A 25192-nucleotide genomic window follows, 5' to 3' on the forward strand; every position below is an offset into this window, starting at 1 on the left:
CAGGAAACGTATTGAAAATAAAAGCAGATCTACATCCTAGTTATTGAATGTAATGTGTTTAGAACTCATAGGAGTGTGATTTGTCCCAAATCTTGGTTATATCAGGTAGGTTTGTTTGGGTGGGGGCGTGGTTTACTGTGTTGCCTGTCAGGGGTACCGGTAGGCCTACATATTGTAGTACAAAATGTTCTATTAGTACAACCAAAAGTGGTAGGAATCTGTTTTAGACTTTTTGTGTCCAATTTATGCCCTATACGGAAATCTACTGGTCTCGGGCTTTATGGAAATAGAGACATAAATTACAATCAGCTAATAGCAGGGTTTAATGGTTATGTTCTTTCCTCTATAGGATAAAGACTTGGAGACAAAATGGCATCAGACTCCCCGCGCAGACCAAGCCGCTGTGCTGGAGGGGTTGTGGTGCGAGCACAAGCTGCCACGTAAGGACACGCGCACACACACACAATAAACACACACAATAATAGGTTTTCAGAAATTCCACTGGATGGGTCTGGGCTGCCAACTAATATAAGTTTCCCCTTGCAAAGACATGACATTACCTAACATCACATGATGGTTGTTATTAACCATCGGTTTTAAACATGCTTCAGTGCTATGGATCGATATGATCTGGTTCAATATATTTCCTTACCACTTTTCTGAGGTAGAGATGGCGTTACAGTGTTATCTGCAAGCAATTTGACTGAATAAAGTGCAAAGATAATACTTATGCATACACTACCTTCATGGCAATCATTTTAAAGTTATACTTATAGGTATGTATACAGTACCAGTCAAAAGTTTGAACACACCTACTCATTCAAGGGGTTTTCTTTATTTATATTATATTCTACATTGCAAAATAATAGTGAAGACATCAAACCTATGAAATAACACATGGAATCGTGTAGTAACAAATCTAATTGTATTTAAGATTCTTCAAAGTAGCCACCCTTTGCCTTGATGACAGCTTTGCACACTCTTGGCATTCTCTCAACCAACTTCATGAGGTAGTCACCTGGAATGCATTTAATTTTACAGGTGTGCCTTGTTAAGTTAATTTGTGGAATTTATTTTTTCCTTAATGTGTTTGAGCCAATTAGTTGTGTTGCGACAAGGTAGGGTGGTATACAGAAGCTATCCTTATTTGGTGAAAGACCAAGTCTATATTATGGCACGAGCAGCTCAAATAAGCAAAGAGAAATTACAGTCCATCATGACTTTAAAACATGAAGGTCAGTCAATGCGGAATGTTTCAAGAACTTAGAACATTTCTTCAAGTGCAGTGTGTCCAATCTTTTGACTGGTACTGTACACATTCAGCAAGGTAATGCTATTATGTTATTACAGTGAGCAGTCGTATATGGAGAGTGTTGTGACCTTCCTCCAAGATGTGGTCCCTCAGGTAAGACTGTTTCAATTGATTGTCGTCTTTTCTCCAGTAACATCAATGTATATTACGTTTACATGTTACCATTAACAAGATTGACTAGTTTACTCAGGCTGTCAATGGTATTTTTATAGGGCGTAATAACTATATTAACTAAATCACAAATTATCCACAGAGATCCTATTGAAGTTCCTAGTTTTAATTCTATGACATGAACAGACTGCAGTAATAATTTCATCTGATTTAATTTTGTCTATTCAAGGCATACACAGGTGCACCCCCAACTGATGAAAAAGAGAAAATAGTTTGGGTCAGATTTGAGAAAGCTGACCTCAATGGTAAGTCTAAGAACAGTTTCAAAGCTTCCCCCCTCGACTGTCTTTTGTTCACCCTTGAGGTGGACACACACATTTTGATAACAAGTGATAACTTGCCTCATTATTGTCTGGTATTTTTAATCTACAGATTAGGTTAAACCATATATTAAATATATATATTAAATATATATATATATATGGATTAGGTTAGGTTACCTACAGATTAGGTTCAACCATATATTTAAACAGGTTCAAGAATATTTGGAGTGTCCTGAAATATGCTGATAAGTGGCCTCTTGTTAGAATGCCTGGGAAGAAAACAGTTTAAATGTGACACATGAATAGTTCCTTTGGCAGGCGTTGTTTGTCAACCATTTGATGGTTCATTTCTTGTAAGGACTTTGAGTGACAGGCCTGATGTATCTCAACGGCACGTGTGTTTGTGTGCGCGCACACACCAGATCTCTCCCTCAATCTGACAGCAGATGTGTTGATTAGACACAGCATCATTGGCTGTGTTTATAAAACATTCTACCACTTTGTTATTTACGCTAACCTTTGAAGAGGACTCAATTAGAACTCCACTGTTCCTGCTTTGCATGGTCAATGTAAAGCAAATGGTTCCATACGGAAGGAATAGTTGAAATACATTAAAAGCGGCTAGAGTTGACACACATTCAAAGTAGCTAGGGTTGAATATTATTTAAAAGAATGCGCTGGAACACTTAAACCCCAAACATTGTTCTACAATGTGAAACAGTTCATTCAAAAATATTTTTTAACTCGACAAAGAAAATTGTCATGTTTCTTTGGACCAGGATTCATCATTTTAGATAGCTGCAACAAACATAGCAGTAAAATGTATTTTATAAACTGATTATACACAGAATATACTAAACATTAAGAACACCTGCTCTTATCATTACAGACTGACCAGGTGAAAGCTATGCTCCCATATTGATGTCACTTGCTAAATCCACTTCAATCAGTGTATAAGAAGGGGAGGAAATGGGTTAAAAGAAGGATTTTTAAGCCTTGGAACAATTTAGATGTGGATTGTGTGTGTGCCATTCAGAGGATGAATGGGTAAGACAAAAGATGTATCTACCTTTTGAAAAGGTTATGGTTGTAGGTGCTGGGGGGGTTGTGCAACTCAATGTTAGGAAGGTGTTCCTACTGTTTTGTATTCTCAATGTATGTTTGTGGGGAGATACACTGACACAGATACATACACGACACAGGCACATACAACAGTTATGATGTCTGGGTCTCTGGGATGCAGCCAGCTACAGAAATGCCCAGGTTTGGATCAGACCCCCTCCTTTCTTCACTGATTTGAACATATGGTAAATCTCACTGTCAGGCAGCTCTATTTTGATAGTCAAATCAAAATAAGTTTTAATCAGTCTACAGAGTTGACTGAATAGAAATGCATAAACTATCAAAATAGAGTCCATATATAAACTCCCAGTAATTTATTGGCTATTTACCAACGTTTTGGCATCATATGCCTTTTTCAGGGTAATGTCATGAATACTTGAACCAGGTTATGTAGACAAACAGTGCAATTAGTGCTACCAAAGACAATAGTGAGGGGTGTGTCATAATGATTAAGTTAATTCGAATTAATTAGTGAAACTGTCAAAAAAACAATAGTTTATGACATATGAAATATATTAGGCTATTGTTATCATATAGAAACATCATTGAATATTGTACATAATATTAGCATCAAAATACATTATTGTTTTATTCAATTTCATATGTTTAATTGTTTCGTATTTCATTTCATATTTGTTACATGTAATCTTTTGGTTCAACCTTAATGTATAATTTTTATTTATTTATTTATTTTACCTTTATTTAACTAGGCAAGTCAGTTAAGAACAAATTCTTATTTTCAATGACGGCCTAGGAACAGTGGGTTAACTGCCTGTTCAGGGGCAGAACGACAGATTTGTACCTTGTCAGCTCGGGGATTAGAACTTGCAACCTTTCGGTTACTAGTCCAACGCTCTAACCACTAGGCTACCCTGCCGCCCCAATAAGCATCAACAGGGGGAACATATTAGGTGTACGCTAATAAGCTGTAGAAAGAATATATACAATTATAAGACTTGTTCATAAGAAGTGCCTGAGATCAAACTCAGTATTGAGACCACTAGGGGTTAATGTTTTTAGATAGGATATCCAGTAAGCCTCTCTTTGTAGTAGTCGGATCTCGACGTTACCTCTCCTTGGTAGAGTAACATGCTCAATGCCTGTGTATTTGAGGGAGGAGATGGGATGGTTAGCTTCAACAAAGTGAGCTGCTACTGGATAGTCAATGTTCTTACACCTGATTGAGCTGCGGTGTTCAGCTATGCGTTGTTTTAATTGTTTTTTCGTTAGTCCTACGTAGGTTTTTCCACATGAACAGGTGATGAGATATTTTAATATTTGTGTTTTAATAGTTTATTCGCCATTAGTCAGCACCTCCACACAAACACATTTTTCTGGGTGTGCGCCAGCTCATGTTCTTTATTCGTACATAAATGTATAATATCCCTGTGTGTTTTGCTGTGTGTCCATCAGATACGTCCCGCTCCCCTGAGTTCCTGGAGATGCACAGTGGCAGCAGTGACCCTCCTCTTTGCCTCATGATTGGTTATGCCGACGGGATGCAAATCTGGAGCATATCCGTGAGTAAAGACCCGCTGTAACATAAAGACCCGCTGTAACATAAAGACCCGCTGTAACATAAAGACCCTCTGTAACATAAAGACCCGCTGTAACATAAAGACCCGCTGTAACATAAAGACCCGCTGTAACATAAAGACCCGCTGTAACATAAAGACCAGCTGTCAATAGAAAGATGTTCATACAACAACAGACCACGGAGACGTTATCGTATCTCACTTCCAGTACTCCTTGTCCCCCACTAGATGTCAGGATATACCAGGGTGTTACAGCTATTCTCTTCTTAAAACGCTCAAGTCAATTCCAAGTCTTGACAACTTCTGCACCAACGGTTTCTCTAGGATCTGTGTTGTGGGTGTTGAAATATGAAATGCAGGTCTTTGTGTTGTGGGTGTTGAAATATTTAATTTGAAGTGGAGAGCTGTTTACGTTTGATGAGCAGGGTGGGTGCTTCACACAGGACACTACTCTCTCCAGGTCCCACAGTTACAGGACACATAGCGCCTTTTGTGCACTAGGGCTGGAAATTGCCAGGGACCTCACGATACAATATTATCACAATACTTAGGTGCCGCTACGATATGTATTGTGATTTTTATTGCAATTCGATGTTTCAAACATATTGCTCACCATATGTCTGTTGCAAAGGGACAAGAGAGAGCCATGAGAAAAAAAGTTTTGATCGTCATGGAAATAAAAGTGTTGAAAAAGTAGCTCCCTATTTTAAAAAGATGATGGAGAACAGGCTATGAAATGAAATACTTGAGTTTTGGTGCAGGTACAGCCAACTAGCACAAAAATAATATTGCGATATTGTCGATACGATATATTGTAAAAAATAATATCCCAATATGTAACTATCACCCCCCCCTCACATCACTATTGTGCACCCACATGGAGCAGACTTCCGCAATAGAGACATGCACAGGCCTCCACAAGGTGAGGAAAATCCCGGAGGTGAGAGACGGGCCACTCATTTCCTCCTCGCCTGTCACTGAGGAGGTAGACTGAGCCAGGAAGATGGAGGACATTTGATATTCTTATAAGGTGGTTTGTTTTGATGTGACCTGTCTCATCCCAGGGTCAAATATTTATGAGGATGAATATGGATTGAAGGAAAGTAAGAAACCACTTATTGAGAAACGTAATAGTGGAAATGGCATGAAACTTTTTCCTGCAATTTTCTTTCACCCAGATTTTTTTCTTTCGAGTTAATATCAAAGCCCAACAAGGAGGAATGTATTGTCTATTTGAAAGATCTGTTTTGAAACAACAATTTTTTTCAACCACAGTAAATTTGTTTTCAGGAATATTGAGAAATTCTCTTGGAAAATCATTAGAGGAATTTGTCAGCTCTATAACTTAACAGATAACCCACAACTCTGCAACGGCCTCCATTTAGGACTATCAGGTTTCACGTGCAAGCTGTCACAGAAACATGCAAACTTAACATACAGTTTAAGTCAGAAGTTTACGTACACCTTAGCCAAATACATTTAAATTCCCTGTCTTAGGTCAGTTAGGATCACTTTATTTTAAGAATGTGAAATATCAGAATAATAGTGGAGAGTGATTTATTTCAGCTTTTATTTCTTTCATCACATTCCCAGTGGGTCAGAAGTTTACATACACTCAATTAGTATTTGGTAGCATTGCCTTTAAATTGTTTAATTTGGGTCAAACGTTTCGGGTAGCCTTCCACAAGCTTCCCACAATAAGTTGGGTGAATTTTGTCCCATTGCTCCTGACAGAGTTGGTGTAACTGAGTCAGGTTTGTGGGCATCCTTGCTCACACATGCTTTTTCAGTTCTGCCCACACATTTTCTACTGGATTGAGGTCAGGGCATTGTGATGGCCACTCCAATACCTTGACTTTGTTGTCCTTAAGCCATTTTGCCACAACTTTGGAAGTATGCTTGGGGTCATTGTTCATTTGGAAGACCCATTTGTGACCAAGCTTTAACTTCCTGACTGATGTTTTGAGATGTTGCTTCAATATATCCACATAATATTTCTTCCTCATGAAGCCATCTATTTTGTGAAGTGCACCAGTCCCTCCTGCAGCAAACATCCCCACACCATGATGCTGCCACCCCAGTGCTACACGGTTGGGATGGTGTTCTTCGGCTTGCAAGCATCTCCCTTTTTCCTCCAAACATAACGATGGCCAAACAGTTCCAGTTTTGTTTCATCAGACCAGAGGACATTTATCCAAAAAGTATGATCTTTGTCCCCATGTGCAGTTGCAAACCTTATTCTGGCTTTTTTTATGACGGTTTTGGAGCAGTGGCTTCTTCCTTGCTGAGCGCCTTTCAGGTTATGTCGATATAGGACTCGTCTTACTGTGGATATAGATACATTTGTACCTGTTTCCTCCAGCATCTTCAGAAGGTCCTTTGCGGTTGTTCTGGGAGTGATTTGCACTTTTCGTACCAAAGTACGTTCATCTCTAGGAGACAGAACGCGTCTCCCTCCTGAGCGGTATGGAGGCTGCGTGGTCCCATGGTGTTTATACTTGCGTTCTATTGTTTGTACAGATGAATGTGGTACCTTCAGGCGTTTGGTTCATCCTTGAGAGAAATTTCCAAACTTTTTTTCTGAGGTCTTGGCTGATTTCTTTTGATTTTTCTGATGATGTCAAGCAAAGAGGCACTGAGTTTGAAGGTACACCTCCAATTGACTCAAATGATGTCAATTAGCCTATCAGAAGCTTGTAAAGCCATGGCATCATTTTCTGGAATTTTCCAGATGTTTAAAGGCACAGTCAACTTAGTGTATGTAAACTTCTGACCAACTGGAATTGTGATACAGTGAATGATATGTGAAATAATCTGTCTGTAAACAATTGTTGGAAAAATTACTTGTCATGCACAAAGTAGATATCCTAACCGACTTGCCAAAACTATAGTTTGTTAACAAGAAATTTGTGGAGTGGTTGAAAAACGAGTTTTAATGACTCCAACCTAAGTGTAAGTAAACTTCCGACTTCAACTGTACATCCTATGAGCTCTGAACAGACTAAGTCCTTAATCAGTCCTTTCTAAACATCCACAGGCCACGAGGGAAACGACACACTCTTTCCCTCCACACACTAACACAGGAGGCTGTCTGACATAAACGCACACCGGTGTGATGTGGCTATGAACAACGTGTCTGTTGTTAACGCACCTCTTGTGAGAATTGAGGAGAGAGACTATAGGCAGCTAGCTAGCCTGCCTACATGGTACTATCCAGAATAAATGAGGAGAGAAGGGCCTTAGCCAGCCAGCTACAGATATGCTGCTGTAATACATAAACTAAGCAAAAAAAGAAACGTCCTCTCACTGTCAACTGCGTTTATTTTAATTAAACTTAACATGTGTAAATATTTGTATGAACATAACAAGATTCAACAACTGAGACATAACCTGAACAAGTTCCACAGACATGTGACTAACAGAAATGGAATAATGTGTCCCGGAACAAAGGGGGGGTCAAAATCAAAAGTAACAGTCAGTATCTGGTGTGGCAACCAGCTGCATTAAGTACTGCAGTGCATCTACTCCTCATGGACTGCACCAGATTTGTCAGTTCTTTCTGTGAGATGTTTCCCCACTCTTCCACCAAGGCACCTGCAAGTTCCTCTTTGCTGGCCATGGCAGAACACTGACATTCCTGTCTTGCAGGAAATCACGCACAGAACGAGCAGTATGGCTGGTGGCATTGTCATGCTGGAGGGTCATGTCAGGATGAGCCTGCAGGAAGGGTACCACATGAGGGAGGAGGATGTCTTCCCTGTAACACACAGCGTTGAGATTGCCTGCAATGACGACAAGCTCAGTCCGATGATGATGATGACACACACTGCCCCAGACCATGACGGACCCTCCATCTCCAAATCGATCCCGCTCCAGAGTACAGGCCTCGGTGTAATGCTCATTCCTTCGATGTTAAACGTGAATCCAACCATCACCCCTGGTGAGACAAAACCGCAACTCGTCAGTGAAGAGCACTTTTTGCCAGTTCTGTCTGGTCCAGCAACGGTGGGTTTGTGCCCATAGGCGACGTTGTTGCCGGTGATGTCTGGTAAGGACCTGCCTTACAACAGGCCTACAAGCCCTCAGTCCAGCTTCTCTCAGTTCCTTGTGTAACTCGGGCAGTTGTTGTTGCCATCCTGTACCTGTCCCGTAGGTGTGATGTACTGATCCTGTGCAGGTGTTGTTACACGTGGTCTGCCACTGCAAGGACGATCAGCTGTCCGTCCTGTCTCCTTGTAGCGATGTCTTAGACGCCTCACAGTACGGACATTGCAATTTATTGCCCTGGTCACATCTATAGTCCTCATGCCTCCTTGCAGCATGCCTAAGGCGCGTTCACGAAGATGAGCAGGGACCCTGGGCATCTTTCTTTTGGTGTTTTTCAGAGTCAGTAGAAAGGCCTCTTTAGTGTCCTAAGTATTCCTAACTGTGACCTTAATTGTCTACTGTCTGTAAGCTGTTAGTGTCTTAATGACCTTTCCACAGGTGCATGTTCGTTAATTGTTTGTGGTTCATTGAACAAGCATGGGAAACAGTGTTTAATCCCTTTACAATAAAGATCTGTGAAGTTATTTGGATTTTTACGAATGATCTTTGACAGACAGGGCCCTGAAAAAGGGACGTTTCTTTTTTTGCTGTGTTTATATTCTATTACCATCTTGAGTTGGTTATAGTTCCTTTTCAAAACCAGTTGATCAAGGATTGGAATTGACCCCAACTGGGCGATACACTTTTAAGGTGTTCTTTCTCTTTGTCTTCCCCTCTTGTAGTTTTTCTGTGGTTTTGGCATGTTTCCGGGACATGTTTTTTCACTGGGTTCATATTAAGTGATGAAAGCACCTCGGTCTCAAACCGTGAGTGGCTGTGAAGTGTTTGTGACAGTCGCTAAGCCAACACCCTCTGTAATGGCACTAACTGCATACACACACACACACACACACACACACACACACACACACACACACACACACACACACACACACACACACACACACACACACACACACACACACACACACACACACACACACACACTCCCTCTGTCAGCCCGTCTGATGAAGGCGTGTGTGTATGTGCATATCAACCGTCCCTGTGTTTGTGTATTACTGTCCTGTTAGATAGCGAGGGATCTTTGACTGAAAAGGTGTCGCCTGCCAGGCCCCAGACAGATAAGTCCCAGACTAGCGTGGGCAAGTTGTTGGACTGAGGAGGTGTTGGGTGAAATGACCAGCTTTGAAGAGAGGTGTCTGTGTGGATGCTGTTATTATTAAAACTAGTCCCAGATACACTGATATTTTCCCCTGTCTCCACCAGCTGCCTGGCTATGAGCTTCATCTGTTTCCAAAAGGGTGTAAAGTTATTACCGCTGGTCTGCAGTCTGCTTTGTAGCTCAACAGTGAAAACGGCCCCTGCTTGTGTCCTACCAGACGTTGCTCTTTGTATGTGTTCCATTTTGCTTGTCGTGTGTCCCTCATGATGGAAACTGCAATTGCAGTTATTTTAGGATCCCAAAACCACTTTTATTTTTGTTTGAAAGTATTCATCATCATTCACTGATCACATTCATCCACCACCAATATGTCATGCAATGTGTCCTGTCTATGTTCACTCGTGAATATGGCCCTGATATTGTGAGTCACAACTGAGGGGTATTGCAGATTAGAACAGTGTACAACACACTAGTTTCCATTTAAAAACATCCCACCCAGACCAACAAATGAAATTAATAAAATGAAAAATTATTTAAAAAATCAAAAAGAAGCAATTTGGCATATTGCTGTGTAGGCAGGCGGCTAATGTAATGGCGGAGAACAGAAATAGATGTTGATGCCTGGCTGGCTGTCATGTCACACAGAGCCTTGTAAGGATGAGCTGTGGGGTAATGCACAATGCCCGCCGTATTATCATTATCCAAACCCCCTCCACCACACACAATCTGGAAAATTCCATTATTCTCCATTTGCAATAGGAATCCCACCCGTCCTCCCACCGTAGTCCCAGTTATTCCCTCTCTCTGTGCTCTAGTGTAATCTGTCCACTGTCACTGGGCCGAGCTGCACTTCTAATAAAAACAATGGCCCGATTCACCACTTCGAAAAGAGGCTACTAATTGCGAAAAGAGCGTTCATCCTCGGATGTGCTTATCTACTTAAGACACGTGGATTAGGGCAACAGTATTGTGATAATGCACATTTCACTGTAATTTATCGCAAAAAAAAAAAGTGGGGTTTAGCGCTTAACAATGCACCATTACACATGTCAGAGCCACCACATACCACGCAAGTGCTCTGACCTGACTATCCAAGCCTCTCTCTGGGGCCTAATTCAGGGGATAACCTTGCATCTCTTTGGCATAGAGCAGGGACCAGATTTATTTCCATGAACAGTTCTCCTTGCATCTGACACATAAGTAAAGATGGGAAGCAACCTACAATAACCTCAAATATATTGGTATCCTCCAGCTATAGATACTGTAGCTTCCCAGAATGACAGGGTATATGGGTCTACACAGCAGATGTGGCGGACATGTTCAAAATGTCAATGTGTCAACACTATTTCCTGAACATTATCCATCTTCTAACCTATTATTCTTCAGTTACTATATGTTGGGCTATGTTTGATCTCAGTTCTGTTTAAAGCATTTTAAAAGTATTTTTGACGTCAGTCATCATAGCTCTTTTGAAAGCCATCAGCTGAGCTGACTGACTGACTGGTTCTCAGACTCTGTTGGTCTTGCCAGCCAGGCGACAGCGCAGCCTGTTCTGTCATGTTGGCTCGGTCACAGAAAGAGTAGGCAGCTTGTTTGCATCGCAATGCTTTGGGGACCTTTCTTGGTGGCTTTTAATGTGCGGTTTGGCTGGCACTTCAACCACCAGCCCCCCTCCCCTCTAGGGCCCCCTCCCTCCTCGACAAGCCCCTTTCCACGCAGTTGGAATAGATTATTTTGCTTACAGTGTGAACAAATCTCTCTTTGTTCCGGTCAAGGGCCCCCACATTGTCTTTTGACTTTGCCCTGCTGCCGACTTCTTAGCCCTTTAGCCTCCATTCAAACCGGAGCTGTAAGTTTGTGGTTGTGTAGCGTTTATAATTCTATCAGTACTGTAGTTATGTGGAGCTGACTTGGCTCCTCAGGACACTGAGGCTTAATTGGAAGTATGGCCGTATTGATTATCGGAGTGACCTCTTAATAAAGACACTATCTCTCTTAACTAGTGGTCACCACACCGAGCACATAGAGTTTAGTATCCTCAGAAAGAACAACTCCAGCCCTGCTGACTATGGCCAACTATTAACCGTTTCTTATCAAGTGTTTCCCCTAACATTGTATAGGCGGGCTTTCCCCCCTGCCTAGCTCTATTCCCTCTGTTCAGTTGGTGTTCGCTTGTCCAAGTGTCTTTGACGAAATGACACCGCAACCGCAGTAAAACAACAATGTCGTCTTTTGCACACCAACTAAAGCCTTTAAAAAATATACACTGCTCAAAAAAATAAAGGGAACACTTAAACAACACAACACAAAGCATTCAAAAGTGACCAAAACATCAGCCAGGAAGCATCAGCCAGGAAGCATAGGAACTGAGAAGTGGTCTGTGGTCACCACCTGCATAATCACTCCTTTATTGGGGGTGTCTTGCTAATTGCCTATAATTTCCAACTTTTGTCTTCCATTTGCACAACAGCATGTGAAATTTATTGTCAATCAGTGTTGCTTCCTAAGTGGACAGTTTGATTTCACAGAAGTGTGATTGACTTGGAGTTACATTGTGTTGTTTAAGTGTTCCCTTTATTTTTTTGAGCAGTGTATATATACATTCGTTAAATTTCCTTTATTTACAAGCAATCAGAGTAAATGAATGGTTTTAGACTGAGCGTTCATTGTATGCATTTATATCAGAAGGACGGAGAGAAAATGCTGACCAGCCACTGTAAAATAGTCTCAAAGCTTTTTACTTGTTACATTTACTTGTTATATTGTTGTTGAACTTGCTCTATTTTTTCCCCTCTCGGTTGTAGCTGGGTGGGGAGGCCCAGGAGCTTTTCTCTGTGCGCCACGGACCTGTGAGAGCTGCCCACATCCTGCCGGCGCCCCATATCAGTGAGTATCTACCTGCTTACCTCTGCTATCTTTTTGGTGTACCCTAACATTTTGTTTTTATGTCGTTCTACGGGTTCACATCGGACTGTCTTTGAATGTGATGCACATTGTAAGCGACGTCGTTCCCAGAGACTCAAGTCCCCAAGATGCCGTCGTTCTAGAAATCAGTAGAAAAGCTCAGCTGTTTTCAGCTTGTCATGCCACATGAACCTTCTGTCTATCCACTTTAGTCAATATTTGTCCACCCAATCTGCAAAGTGGAAGAAAAACGCTCTGCAGTTGAATTGATGCGTTTTGAAGCACACTGGTCTTGTTTTTCCTCTGACGTGGGTGTCAACACGGCCATGAATCTCTCCTCCGTAAACAATGTAATCACTTAAACTCAAATCTGTTCTCGCCAGCGCTCAAGGACCGCTCTTGAAATGAAGTTAAGTGTGTCACAATTTATGCTGTTTGTGGTGTGTGTTTGCAGTGATATACCATGCATTAATGAAAGACTTTCCGGTTTGTCAATAGTCAGGAGCCCCTCTCTTCCTGTTCCTATCCTAATATTAAAGTCAGTCCTGTAAGGATGATTACTGTTGGCCTGGCTTCAGCTGGCTCAGAATGAAGTGCCAGAGCCCCCCCACCAGCATTTCTCGCACGAGTAACTCATTGGCTGCATTGTATTACAGGGGTAATAGCATTTCTAAAGGTTAGGTATGGAAGAGAAGCAGGCCAGTGAAAAACATGTCCAAGGTTTTGATCTAATCATGTTCAATCAGAGACTTCAAAAGGAAAGCAGAGGGGAAATATCACCTCTAGGTTGCCTATGGACCGCTCTCACAGACAGACACAGTTTTATCTAATATAAAAACATAAGTATTCACATCCTCTAAAGCCGGTACACAATTGGATTTCCCTCGTTCCGCCAATTAGTTATTTCCCAGGCATGAAGTTAGAATTTTCTGTCACTGCAGGTATAATTCAGAAATGAAGTGAAAAGCACAAAACTCTAGCATGTGGCGTTCTGGTGAGAAAATCAGCTTTTTGTTCTTGCTCTGTGTTCCGGTCCTTTGGCAGATTTCAACAATGCACAATGACCGCATTGAAAGGGCCCTGGACGGGGATGAAAGCCACAGACAGTAATAAGAAGCAGCAGATACCCAACACATGAGGGGAGTGATTCTCTGACTGCTAAAATAAAAATGAATTGTACTAGCGGGGGAGAGAGAGACACTGATTGCAATCTGTTATACCCAGCCGGCGCAAACAGTGTTGCTCTGTGGTGAGCTGTTAAAAGACCAATTGTTTTAGTCGGGATCCTGGGTGGGCGGGTTTGGAAAGTCCTGAAAATAGGTGTCGGTTCAAATAAGGCGAAATGCCCCTTCCCGGAATAGAGGCGGAAGTTGCGGTTTTCCGAAGAGAGCGTTCCGTTTATCAGTCCAGCATCCCAGAGTTTGTAACCTATGCTCTTTTCTTCCGTTCTCTGGTATAGGCCATACATACGCCTACCAAAGTGATTCACAATACAATAGATAAGCATTGATGACAAGTGATCCTAATATGTATGAGACCTTTGTTGATCTCATGAACAGTAGAATGGATGTCAGTAATAGTATTGTGTGTTTTTTGGTCCTCAGTGCTGGACCTGAACTCCTATGACCCAGAGGCCCAGCCTCCATATTAAAGCCCTAATTACTGAAACAGCTCTGTAAATTCTATAATTTATAACAGCAAACATGTTGACTTCAGACTTGCCTTTCTCTATAAATGAGATAAACACGCACTCAACACTCAAACATACGAATGTCGAATGGGGAAATGTAGATGCGCACACAGTCAACGTTCAAACATACAATTGTCGAATTTGTATGTCGAATGAGCTAAACTATATCTCTGAAATGACAGTCCACTCATAATCAAAGCGTAGTCAACACTAGTAATGAAATCTTAGATCTTTTTCCCCTGACTGTATTTACAGAAACTGTTTATTTTCCTAAATGCGTTGTTCAAATGAAACCCTTTGGTCTTTCGGGGTAATCATATTTGCCTACAGCTCAATATGGTGACCCGTTGTAATGTTTGATGACAGAAATATGAGTGCAGAAGAAAGGCTGTGTTTGGGAGTGTTAGGGGTTTGAGGACGGCATGTTGGCTCTCCCACACGGCACGGTCACACCACAGGAACTCGCAGTGATTACTGTCAGGGCTAAATGACTTCCCTCCACAGGCCTAACAGCTTCTTCAATCTGGACCCTCACCACACACACACACACACACACACACACACACACACACACACACCGCATCCCTCCACTCCCTCCCTCCAACACCATCTTTAAGAATGTGAAAATTAGGGGAAATATGGGATCTGTAGACTTAATGCAACATGTTCTCCGACTCCCTAATATTGTGTCCCAAATGGCACCCTAGTCCCTACATAGTGCACTACTTTGGCCAGAGGCCTATGGGACCTGGTCAAAAGTAGTGCTCAATGTAGGGAATAGGGTGCCATTTTTGACTGAAACTAAATATGCCCACTTGGCTTTTACCATACTGTAATTTCCCCTCCAAAACCAAAAGAATTAAACACAGAGGGAGACAAAACCCTCCTCAGCTTTGAAGGCGTTCTCTTTCTTTTTCCCCTCTCTCGTTCCTCTCCTCCATACCGAGGGGAAAGATGGTTTGAGTTCAACATGTTGCGCAGAGTGCTATTTCTGGTCCTCTGTCTCCCTCCTCTTAATGTTTTCCATGCTGGTATGTTAATATATTTGATCCCCATAGGTCTTCATGTGGACCTGGGCATTATTTTGTGGTTGGTGGGGATGAGTCCTCCCAAGTTGACAGGAATGAGAGGGTCTCTCTTTTCTTGTTCTATTTTATATTTTGTCTCCATTTCCTCTTCAGAGTTTTTTGGGGGTATAATTTGATTACAGTGCTGCTGTTGTAATGTAATCAACACGCATCCTGCTGCGGTAGTGTTGGTTAAGTGGATTGAGTGGCTCTGGCAGGCTGGGCCTGGCCGGTCCCACTACACAACAGGCCTGTCTCACATGCATAGGGCCCCCTAATGATGAATGTTCCTCTTTGTGTTGGTCAGTTGTTTCACTGCTCTCGGTCAGTCCCTCATCATCCTTCTCTCTTCTCATTCTCCTTCTAGGTCCGCTGATGATTGATGGTTTTGCGGACAAGAGGCCTCTCCTGGGGGTGTGCAAGAGCACTGGGTCCTTGGGGTGAGTACAGTACACATCCCTCATCACATCGCTTCCTGTGTCAACAGGAAGCTGGGATATGCTGGGAGATACAGTTTGGAGGGTGGTGTCTGATATCAGCGACTGAATCCACAAAAGTATTTGTGTGTGTGGGTATATATGTATATATACAGTTGAAGTTGGAAGTTTACATACACTTAGGTTGGAGTCATTAAAACTCGTTTTTCAACCACTCCACAAATGACTTGTTAACAAACTATAGTTTTGGCAAGTCGGTTAGGACATCTACTTTGTGCATGACAAGTAATTTTTCCACCAATTCTTTACAGACAGATTATTTCACTTATCATTCACTGTATCACAATTCCAGTGGGTCAGAAGATTACATGCACTAAGTTGACTGTGCCTCTAAACAGCTTAGAAAATCCCTGAAAATGATGCCATGGCTTTAGAAGCTTCTGATAGGCTAATTGACATAATTTGAGTCAATTGGAGGTGTACACGTGGATGTATTTCGAGGCCTACCTTCAAACTCGGTGCCTCTTTGCTTGACATCATGGGAAATCAACAGAAATCATCCAAGACCTCAGAAAAAAACTGTAAACCTCCAAGTCTGGTTCATCCTTGTGTGCAATTTCCAAACGCCTGAAGGTACAACATTCATCTGTACAAACAATGGTACGCAAGTATAAACACCATGGGACCACGCAGCCGTCATAACACTCAGGAAGGAGACGCGTTCTGTCTCCTAGAGATGAACGCACTTTGGTGCGAAAAGTGCAAATCAATTCCAGAACAACAGCAAAGGACCTTGTAAAGATGCTGGAGGAAACAGGTACAAAAGTATCCATATCCACAGTAAAATGAGTCCAATATCGACATAACCTGAAAGGCCGCTCAGCAAGGAAGAAGCCACTGCTCCAAAACCGTCATAAAAAAGCAATACTACGGTTTGCAACTGCACATGGGGACAAAGATCGTACTTTTTGGAGAAATGTCCTCTGGTCTGATGAAACAAAAATAGAACTGATTGGCCATAACATCGTTATGTTTGGAGGAAAAAGGGAGACGCTTGCAAGCCGAAGAACACTATCCCAACCGTGTAGCACGGGGGTGGCAGTATCATGTTGTGGGGGTGCTTTGCTGCAGGAGGGACTGGTGCACTTCACAAAATAGATGGCATGATGAGGCAGAAAATTATGTGGATATATTGAAGCAACATCTCAAGACATCAGTCAGGAAGTTAAAGCTTGGTCACCAATGGGTCTTCCAAATGGACAATGACCCCAAGCATTCTTCCAAAGTTCTGGCTTAAGGACAACAAAGTCAAGGTATTGGAGTGGCCATCACAAAGCCCTGACCGCAATCCCATAGAAAATTTGTGGGAAAAACTGAACAGGCGTGTGTGAGCAAGGATGCCTACAAACCTGACTCAGTTACACCAGCTCTGTCAGGAGGAATGGGCCAAAATTCACCCAACTTATTGTGGGAAGCTTGTGGAAGGCTACCTGAAACGTTTGACCCAGGTTAAACAATTTAAAGGAAATGCTACCAAATACTAATTGAGTGTATGTAAACTTCTGACCCACTGGGAATGTGATGAAAGAAATAAAAGCTGAAATGAATCATTCTCTCTTCTATTATTATGACATTTTTCATTCTTAAAATAAACTGGTGATCCTGACTGACCTAAGACAGGGGAATTTTTACTAGGATTAAATGTCATGAATTGTGAAACTGAGTTTAAATGTATTTGGCTAAGGTGTATATAGACTTCCAACTTCAACTGTGTGATATATATATATACTTTGTATTTTACCTAATTTTTCTCCCAAATTTCGATCTTGTCTCGTCGCTGCAACTCCCCAACGGGCTCAGGAGGCAAAGGTCGAGTCATGCGTCCTCCGAAACATGACCCACCAAACCGCGCTTCTTAACACCCACCCGCTTAACCTGGAAGCACCAATGTGTCGGAGGAAACACCGTTCAACTGACGACCTCGACAGCCTGCAGGCGCCCAGCCCGCCACAAGGAGTCGCTAGAGCCAAATAAAGCCCCCCCCGGCCAAACCCTCCCCTAACCCGGGCGACGTTGGGCCAATTGTGCGCCGCCCTATGGGACTCCCGATCACGGCCGGTTGTGATACAGCCTGTGTTCGAACCCGGGTCTGTTGTGACGCCTCTAGCGCTGCGATGCAGTGCTTTAGACCGCTGCAGTGCTTTTTACACTACAAGCCCATACAGATCCGATAATGTGAGTTTATATGTAATTCTATGTGCAAGCCCAGGGCTGTCCAATATTGAAAAGGTTGCTGTTCCTGATGACATCAAATAGCGTTACAGTCCATTAGCTCTCAAGCCAAATAAATAGCCTTTCTCTGGATGGGTCAAAGTTGAACTACGCCACACATACTTGTAATCCAGTTTCCACATGTGCTAACCATGGCTGCTGGTAACCATGACCACTGGTAGGTGTGATGTGCGTCAGTTGGCAACAAGGCATAGTTTTATTTTATTGGGCTTGCCTGTTGTCGATGCTTCTCAGAAGTTAGAATATGTATGATGATAGACTCATGTCTGGTCTAGTAGTTGTATTTCTCTGGCCTCCCTCTCACTGATTGGTCACAGACAGACCCTCAGTGGCACCAGATTGCACAACATGTCAACGTGGCTTGCATACTAGGACTACGTCTGCATTGACACCCAATTTAGTAGTGCCCTATATAGGGATTGACTGTGTCATTTCAGACGAAGCCTTCACATGAGTTCCCTTTCCCATCCATCCTTCCTCAAATGCCTGATTTAACAAGGAAACAACAGGTCAAGTAGTTGTTTTGATCTTTCGCTGGAAATAATCAGGTCTGAAAGAGCTGATATAAGGTAGTGCGTTAGTAACTCAAGTAAAGAGTTGAATAAGCCACTCTGGCTGCATGGCAAGGTGCAGAGAGGAACAGAGGGGGGGGGGGGGAACAGAGGGGAGGGGAGAGGAACGGAGGGGAGAGGAACGGAGGGGAGGGGAACGGAGGGGAGGGGAACGGAGGGGAGGGGAACGGAGGGGAGGGGAGAGGAGAGGAACGGAGGGGAGAGGGGCAGGTCAAAGAAGAGAGGAGATGAGCGGGGAGGAGAAGAGATGTGAAACTTCCATGTGCTAATGGAATGTCCTGTCTCTTTCGCCAGGGTGTCAATCTTTATGACGTTTTCCCATTTAAAATGTGTGGAAAGGAAGGGGAAGACAGGCTCGGGCCCTTGGTTGTACTGCCTCACATTGATGTTACGAGGTACAAATCTTAAGTACATTTGAAAGCTGGGTAGTAACAGCACCACAAGCCCACCCAAAGACATACATAGAAAGGGAGGAAGGCAAGGAGAGAGGGGATTAAGAAGATATGTTGGTCCCTTGGGAAGCCGGAGGAGTGGGGAATGGCCCTGGCTGGTGGAGAGGGAGCAAAGGTAAGAGAGAACCACAGACGACTGCTCTGCTCTTCTCTCCATACCCTGCCAAGGCTGCTGTGACCTCCCTCTTTCCCCTCTTCCAGAACAGGGAAAACATAACTCGATATTTCCTCCCCAGGAAATGAAATAAGGAAGTCTGTCTTCGGCTGGGCTTTGATGGAGACCACCTTCCCCATGTTTTTAAAGGAACACTGCCTACTCTTCTGCTGCCTTTACCTCTCTCTCTCTCTGCTGCCTCGCTCTCTCTTTCTGCCTCTGCCACTGATTCTGGCTCTGCCTGGCCCCTCTGCCTCTGTACTGCCTCTTTTAGTCTTCTGGCTGTGTCCTGGCTGACATGGAGAGAGGGATACAAACAGGGAGGGTTTGGGTACTTCGCCCAGTGACTGACGCTCAGTACTAATTCTGAAAACATGCTTGCTGCTGAAAAGCCCAGACCCTGACATCTGGCTGAATGGCACATCCAGACTCGGGCCGTCCTGACCCCCGACCGACAGAAGTGTTTGGTAAATAACACTACATTAAAAGATGAGAGAAACTCCCCTATGGCCGCAGCACAGTTTTTCCGTTCGGGCCGTTCGTAAACTTACTAAGGTCCTCACACAGTTTTTAGCATATAATCATTTTAAATAACAGCTTTTGTCAACCAGCAAAAAGGATGCCGTCTTGACACTTAAATGGAAAACAGATTGGAGTCTTGGCCGCGAGAGCAGCACTGGTTTTGAAGTTGGTTCAGTCAGCTCTAGGCTTAGATTACAAGATTTGCAAATTAAAGGAAAACTAGAAAGTCAAAAAGCATCTGTGCCTATCCTTGTATTTGTGAACTTCTAGCCAGGCCCACTCAACATAATTTTATCAATGGAAAGGATTATGCGTTAAGCGAAAACAATTTATAGATCTAGTGATTTTCCTGACGGCAAAGTACATGTGTGTCCCTTCACGCTCTGCGCCAGTGGGGGAACTAGTAAAGAATGCCTGTGTGCCATCCTGTAGCAGCCCCTGGGCTCTGGTCTGCCTCCTCACATAGTATCTGGAAAGGATTTGTGTTTCCAGCCCCTGCTGCTGCTAGTCGCTGTTATTATTTTCTTTCATTTTAATTAGGTCCGCAGGTATTAACATTCAGAACATTTAAGACGACTCTTTGTCAATGAATGCAAATCACAGAGGCAGGGGGTGGAGGGTGGAGGCATCTTAACTGTTTGTTGGTGTTTTTAGGAGTGGGAGCATACATACACTCCCAGGGTAAAAGTTCAGCAGGGAAGAAGAAACCTGCTTTTGTTAACACTTTTTTTGTATGGCAAATGAAACCCTATTCCCTGTATAGTGCACTACTTCTGACCTTCCTACCCTATACGCCCACCCCCAAATCTCCAGATGCACAGAGGATGTGGGCATGACTTTTATTTTTTATTATAATTTATTTTTGCCAAAAAAAGTCTTCTGTCACCATGGAGATTACGGATGGATTCGTATTTTGGGAGGGTTCCGGCCGGCCGGGACACATTGTGACTCCCCCGTGGGTGACGAAATGCTCACCATGGCTACCTACCAGACTGTAGCCAGTAGCAGCCTGGAAACAGTCAGCACCAGTGAAGGAGGATAAGGTGCATGTTTTTCTTGTTTACTTGTACACGTCCTTTATTCAATATTTAGCATAACCAGTGTTTTGGCTGCTAGACCTTTCAAGACATGGTTTCAGCACCAGGCCACAGCTCTCCATCTGGCCCCTGTGAACCTCCTCTGGCCCTGTCCCTTATAACTCACGGCTCGAGGGTCAAGGCTTTTCACACCTCAACCAGGCCGGAGTCATGTCCTTTATCTCAATATTCATTACAGACACATTTAGCACACAGATTTTAATCTGACGCAGGAAGATGAAAGCTATGTGTAATTTTAAATGACACCCGTCAACAACAAAGTGAGATTGATCCTACAAGAGAGGGATAATGTTATGTCCCTAATTTTGTCTTTATCCCAAAGCTTTATCCATTAAGTCCTGTTGTCACCTAATGCCTTTATATTAATTACAGTATTGCAGGGAAAACCCCACTCATTCCACCATACATTTTCGAAGAGACTTAAGGGAAAGCCTATTGTGGTTCTAAGCTGTGCTTTTCATTGCTATTTTCATGACAGGTTTAGCCGTGGTAAATGCGAGGTATCCCTCTCTAAAGTGTATTAAAGGCTAAATCTCAGAGCGTTTGTATTAAAGAGGCACCAGATTATGGGGATTTGGAGAAGTGATGCTTTTGAAACCAGCATTAGGCCTTAGTCTCCATGATACACTCACTCACTCTCCAGCGGGGACACAGCTACAGTCACAGTGCTGTCTTTTGCAGTCCAGTCAACCACAGAATTTATTAAGATTAAGATAAAGCTCAAACAGGGACATTTTCTTTATTTGCTGCTTTTGTTTTCAATTTGTGGGTGGGAATGTCATGTTCTTGTTTTTAAGAGTTCTGATGAAATCATTCCAGAACCTTTTGTAATGGTAGTCTGTGAAAACAAGAATGCCTGTAATCTCATCTATAAACCACCTTTTAATTTTAGGCCACACACACTTACATTTACACAAACACTTACATTTATACTCACTCACTCACTCACTCACTCACACAGAGGGCAGTCTCTGGCTTCATTTCGAAGCGTTAATTTTGACTTCTATGTCTGTTTTCTGTCGGCCTAAAATATGTTCTGCCTTGCCAGTTTCCCCCTTCAAATAGGAAGTGAGTTTAAATGAAGTGGTATGTAGTGGAAGTGGCAGACAAACTTTTTTTTACAGGGTCACAATGAGGCATAATTACTTTTCAGTCCACAGTTCATTCAGCTTTTTTGCAGTATGTTTTACAGTCCTTTCATGACAAATTTAATGTAAAAAATCTAATCTGGGCATTTCAGTTTTGTAATACTGAAGGTGTTGTTCATCAACTTAGAATTTTAGCCCCTATGTTTTAATATGCCTTATATTTCTATTAAGGGAAGTAGCGTGTTCTTTTCCCCAAATTTCACATACCAGTCATTTCCAACTGCAATTACTTTGGTGTGTGAGGATGACAAGCAGTGAATGGATGGAAACCAGATGGAGTATCTCATCTGTTAAAGAAAACCTCAGCATACTGTACCTCACTAGGGATTTGAACATGGCACTCTCTAGTTACCAATACATTCTCTCCACCAGGAATCTGTTGTTCTGCATGTGAGTAAGAAATGGACCAGGGGGATGCTATGCTATTTAGCACACATTCTCGTCTCTCCGGTCATGGTTAAGGTTAGCCCCGTGGGCCCTTGTCAGAAGTAGTGTACTATACTGTTTAAGTAATAGGGTACCATTTGGGATTCATCCATCTCGTGTCATGGATTCCTCTCGTGTCATGGATTCCTTCCCCTGTTGACTGTTCCTCTGAGACAGCTGCACCTGGACTAGACTAACTTCTGCTTAGATCTGTGCTCTGTCTGTCCTCTGTGTGTTCCGTGTAGACTGGGACACTCGTATAACTCAAGGTCTCCAAGGATAGGAAGACCCAAGTCTTTTGAAGAGTTTTAAATCAGTTTTCCTTATTTTCTTTTTTTAAGATATTACAGGGCAGGTAGCCTATATCTGTATTGTTAATTACCGACAAAGCTCGTTGACATTTATTCAAAGTGCAATTGTTCATTTTTGTGTTGATAATGCAGTATTACTTTATAGTAATATAATTTTAGTAGTATTCAATTCTCATCTGACACTTGACTGTAAAGCACAACTCCATGTGTTATCACAAAGTGCACTCCTCGGTAGTGTTCATAACCATTTTGGACAGAGGCAAATTGTGTATTTGACATCAAAGCATTTCAGTATAAAGCATACAAGTTGAATTATCTTGGTTTTAAAGCCCTGTCAGATTTTAAAGTATTTTTTTGTTAATAATACCCTTTCTGGCTGACCTGTCGTGGTGTTGTTCAATCTTCCTTGTAGGTAGTCTGCCGTGAGTACATTATTTAAACTTGAACATATGCTGCTATTTTTATAGTATTTTACTATAGGCTATTTGACACCACTGTGCTTCTAGGTGTCACAGCTGAAGTATAGGAATGAAAGCACACTTGACCAGATGCTATTTTTTTGTATTAAATGTTTCCACTTCACTGTTTATTTGCCAATTTCCTGTTAACTGACAATAAGTGCATTAAATACAAGGCATGTGTTTTTAGATGATAAATATTCATGTTCACTCCATTGCTGTCATAGTGGGGGGGGGGGCTTCTAATCTGAGATATGGATAATTTAGATATTAGAATTTTAGGTATCAAAAACGTTTTTATTTGTAATTATTTTATAAAATATTTAATTTGGCCGTTACTACTATAGCCCATAGAAACACATTAAATAACACGTTCTTAAATGGCAAATAAAATACAGTAAAAAAATAAATCATATGGAATACGATTTGAAGTGTCTGTCCTATATCTAGGAGATACACTACATGACCAAAAGTATGTGGACACCTGCTAGTTGAACTTCTCATTTGAAAATCATGGGCATTAATATGGGGTTGGTCCCTCCCTTTGCTGCTATAACAGCCTCTACTCTTCTGGGAAGGCTTTCCACTAGACGTTGGAACATTGCTGCTGATACTTGCTTCCATTCAGTCACGAGCATTAGTGAGGCAGAGCACTGATGTTAGGTGATTAGGCCTGGCTCGCAGTCAGCATTACAATTAATCCCAAATGTGTTTGATTGAGTTGAGGTCAGGGTACTGTGCAGGCCAGTCAAGTTCTTCCACACCGATCTTGACAAATAATTTCTGTATTGACCTCACTTTTGTGCACTCGACTGTTCCTAGGCCGTCATTGAAAATAAGAATGGGTTCTTAACTGACTTGCCTAGTTAAATAAAGGTTACATTTTTTTTAACTGTTGCCACAAAGTTGGAAGCACAGAATCGTGTAGAATGTCATTGTATACTGTAACGTTTAGTAGCCACCCTTTGCCTTGAGAGCTTTGCACACTCTTGGCATTCTCTCAACCAGCTTCATGAGGAATGCTTTTCCAGCAGTCTTGAAGGAGTTCCCACATATGCTGAGCACTTGTTGGCTGCTTTTCCTTCACTCTGCGGTCCAACTCATCCCAAACCATCTCAATTGGGTTGAGGTCAGGTGATTGTGGAGGCCAGGTCATCTGATGCAGCACTCCATCACTCTTCTTCTTGGTCAAATAGCCCTTACACAGCCTGGAGGTCATTGTCTTTTTGAAAAACAAATGTCTTTGAAGGTTCTCAAATATAAAATATATTTGGATTTGTTTAACACTTTTTTGTTTACTACAGGATTTCCATATGTTCATAGTTTTGATGTCTTCACTATTATTCTACAATGCAGGAAATAGTAAAAATAAAGAGATCCCTGGCATGAGTAAGTGTGCCCTTACTTTTGACTGGTACTGTATGTATATAACCCCTTATCTTTGTTGGCACAACTACCTCCATACTTCCATTCATTTATATGGGTTACCTTTAGACAAGTCCCGCGACACTTGTAGGGGTCATAGAGCAAAACGAAGAACACCATCCTGTTTGCGTGAGTCTCCCCTTTGGTCATATAAGTTTGTAGGCCAAACCGTTTGGATGCTACAATTTCCGAGTTGCTTCCAGGTCTGACAGAGAGTTAGCTCTGCCACTTTCCACAGCAGATACAGAAGGGCGACATAGGTGGATGTGGTGGATTGAGACGCAGCCCATGCAAAAATAGATCTCTAGCTTAAACTGACTGTTTTTGATGGCGATTTTTCTATTATGTTACTTAGGTTGATGCACCGGTGTGCCAATAGACTAGGGTTTGACCAAGGGATTTGTGCAAACACAGACACACACACACTGGCGTGGTGATGTGTTTCCATATGCTTGTTGGTGGTGAAGTTACGGTACTGAATGAGGAGGAAATGTATTTCTGGCAGGGCTGCAGACATGGAGCTGTGGTTGAACTTCTTGCCCTAATTACTTTCCCGCTAATGCCAGCGGCGTGCCGGAATCACAGGCCCCCTCCCAGCCCCCCCCCCCCCGAGCTGCCTCTGATG

At 42.4% G+C, this 25192-nt stretch overlaps 1 protein-coding gene across 4 annotated transcripts in view; it reads left to right on the plus strand.

Annotated features, from left to right (window-relative positions):
* The window catches only part of LOC129832081 (BCAS3 microtubule associated cell migration factor-like), a 326378-nt gene that overhangs the window by 2872 nt on the left and 298314 nt on the right, over positions 1 to 25192 (plus strand). For all 4 annotated transcript variants that reach the window (XM_055895829.1, XM_055895830.1, XM_055895832.1 and 1 more), the window contains exons 2-7: positions 350 to 440; positions 1351 to 1405; positions 1653 to 1728; positions 4282 to 4388; positions 12417 to 12498; positions 15641 to 15713. In XM_055895829.1, coding sequence (XP_055751804.1) covers positions 370 to 440; positions 1351 to 1405; positions 1653 to 1728; positions 4282 to 4388; positions 12417 to 12498; positions 15641 to 15713 — 464 coding nt within the window. In that variant the 5' untranslated portion in view covers positions 350 to 369. The remainder of the gene's footprint in view (positions 1 to 349; positions 441 to 1350; positions 1406 to 1652; positions 1729 to 4281; positions 4389 to 12416; positions 12499 to 15640; positions 15714 to 25192) is intronic.

This window comes from Salvelinus fontinalis, chromosome 33, assembly GCF_029448725.1.
Source record: "Salvelinus fontinalis isolate EN_2023a chromosome 33, ASM2944872v1, whole genome shotgun sequence".
Taxonomy (NCBI): Eukaryota; Metazoa; Chordata; class Actinopteri; order Salmoniformes; family Salmonidae; genus Salvelinus; species Salvelinus fontinalis.